This window comes from Microtus ochrogaster, unplaced genomic scaffold (genome assembly GCF_000317375.1).
Source record: "Microtus ochrogaster isolate Prairie Vole_2 unplaced genomic scaffold, MicOch1.0 UNK134, whole genome shotgun sequence".
Taxonomy (NCBI): Eukaryota; Metazoa; Chordata; class Mammalia; order Rodentia; family Cricetidae; genus Microtus; species Microtus ochrogaster.
In genome coordinates, this window is record NW_004949232.1 from 502,072 (window position 1) to 503,664 (window position 1,593).

Genomic DNA, 1,593 nt, shown 5'->3' on the forward strand with positions numbered 1-1,593 from the left:
CAGAGGATAAGGGTCCTTGGGCCTATCCCGATGCAGTCTAGTGTCAGCTGATGGTGGCAGCCAATCATAGGGCAACCCATGTGCCAATTCCCTATATAAGAAGCTGCCTTAGTGCTCTCGGGGCCCCTCGCTTCCCCCCTCTCGCTTCCTGCCCTCTTGCTTCCTGCCCCCTCGTTTCCTGCCCCTCGCTTCCTGTCCTCTCACTTTCTGCTCTCCCTCAACCACGGGCACTCCAATTAAAGCGTGATCAAGTTCGCCGCAGTGGAACTGGTAACCAGACTGTCAAAGGGTCAGTACTGGGACATGGGAAGATGGCTCAGTGGGTAAGACCCTTGCTATGGAAGTATGAAGACTGGAATTCACATCCCCAATACCCAGTGGGACACCTGTTCCATGTGCTCAGCAGACTATCTTTACCAAGAACCAGAGTGAGACCCCAGCCTGCTCCTTACCTCCTTGGGGATGAGGTTTCACAACTATTCCAACAATTAAAGGTAAGATTATGGCAATGACTGCTGCTATGGGGACAAATACTTTCTCATATTGAAGCTTGGTGGTAAGCTGAGGCTGTGTGGCAGATGCAGATGTGAGCAGGGTGATACCTGTGGCCCTTGATGTTGATCCTTTAAAAAAAATCAGGAAAATTCTGGATAAAGCTAAAACACACCTCTGTCAGCACCTTTCCCCCCCCAGGCAGCCCAAGGAACTCATATGTAATAACTAATTATAAAGTCCTGGGGAGAGATAGGAGTAGAGTTGTGTGTACAGTGTCCTTGCAGAGTTTATTTCATTACCAAATAAAGCAAAAGTGTATAAAACCATCACAATGTAACATAGTTACCTTGTGTAGAAGTTTCTGTATATTGTCATAATTGGTGATATTTAATTATTTCAGAGAAAGATAACAAACCCTTTAAAAGTGATGTGGACCTGGTGGAAGGACAGATATAAATGAGGAAGAATAGGCTGGAAGTTTACATAAATGATTACAGACTGGGGGCCCACTAGTAGGCCATGTTGTAGCTGGTTAGTAGGGAATGAGAAACACTGGGAAGTGAGATGAGATAGAGGAATCCTCATGGTCATAACTGGATCTCAGACAGAAAGACCACCAGGAAATCTCCCACCCAGTCTATCAAATGTGATGGAGTTGCCCCCTGATAATCTAGGTAATACATACTTTGATTTTTCTTCTGGTGCTTTAAGAGTTCCTTGAGCCAGTAACTGCAGTCTGCTGTGGAGATTATCTTGAGGTCTTTCATTAATTGTTCATCATTCATGATAGATCTGGCTTCAAGACTAATCTGTTTAAAGCTCATATTCATTGTGTCCAAGATGAAGGAATACTTTCCACTGATGTTAAACCTCCAGGAGGCACCAACATTTTGTCCTTGTTCATACTGAGAAAGCATGGTGGCCTGTAAAGTGGGCTGATCTGCAAACCACACACAATACCATCATGCTTCACTCTCATAGGTCCATCACTTCTCCAAAGGTCAGGACTTTCCCACTGGTTTATGAGCCAGGATCATTTCCACATGATTTGTTCTTTGTTACCCACTGGGTACCACATGCTTCCAAGGTTGGACCAAC

At 45.1% G+C, this 1,593-nt stretch overlaps 1 protein-coding gene across 1 annotated transcript in view; it reads right to left on the minus strand.

Moving 5' to 3' along the window:
- The window catches only part of LOC106144465 (UL16-binding protein 6-like), a 54,655-nt gene that overhangs the window by 9,537 nt on the left and 43,525 nt on the right, over positions 1 to 1,593 (minus strand). Inside the window, exons 3-4 of the mRNA XM_013355469.1 lie at positions 1,181 to 1,435; positions 453 to 623 (exon numbers count right to left, since the gene is read on the minus strand). Of these exons, the coding sequence (XP_013210923.1) occupies positions 453 to 623; positions 1,181 to 1,435 (426 nt within the window). The remainder of the gene's footprint in view (positions 1 to 452; positions 624 to 1,180; positions 1,436 to 1,593) is intronic.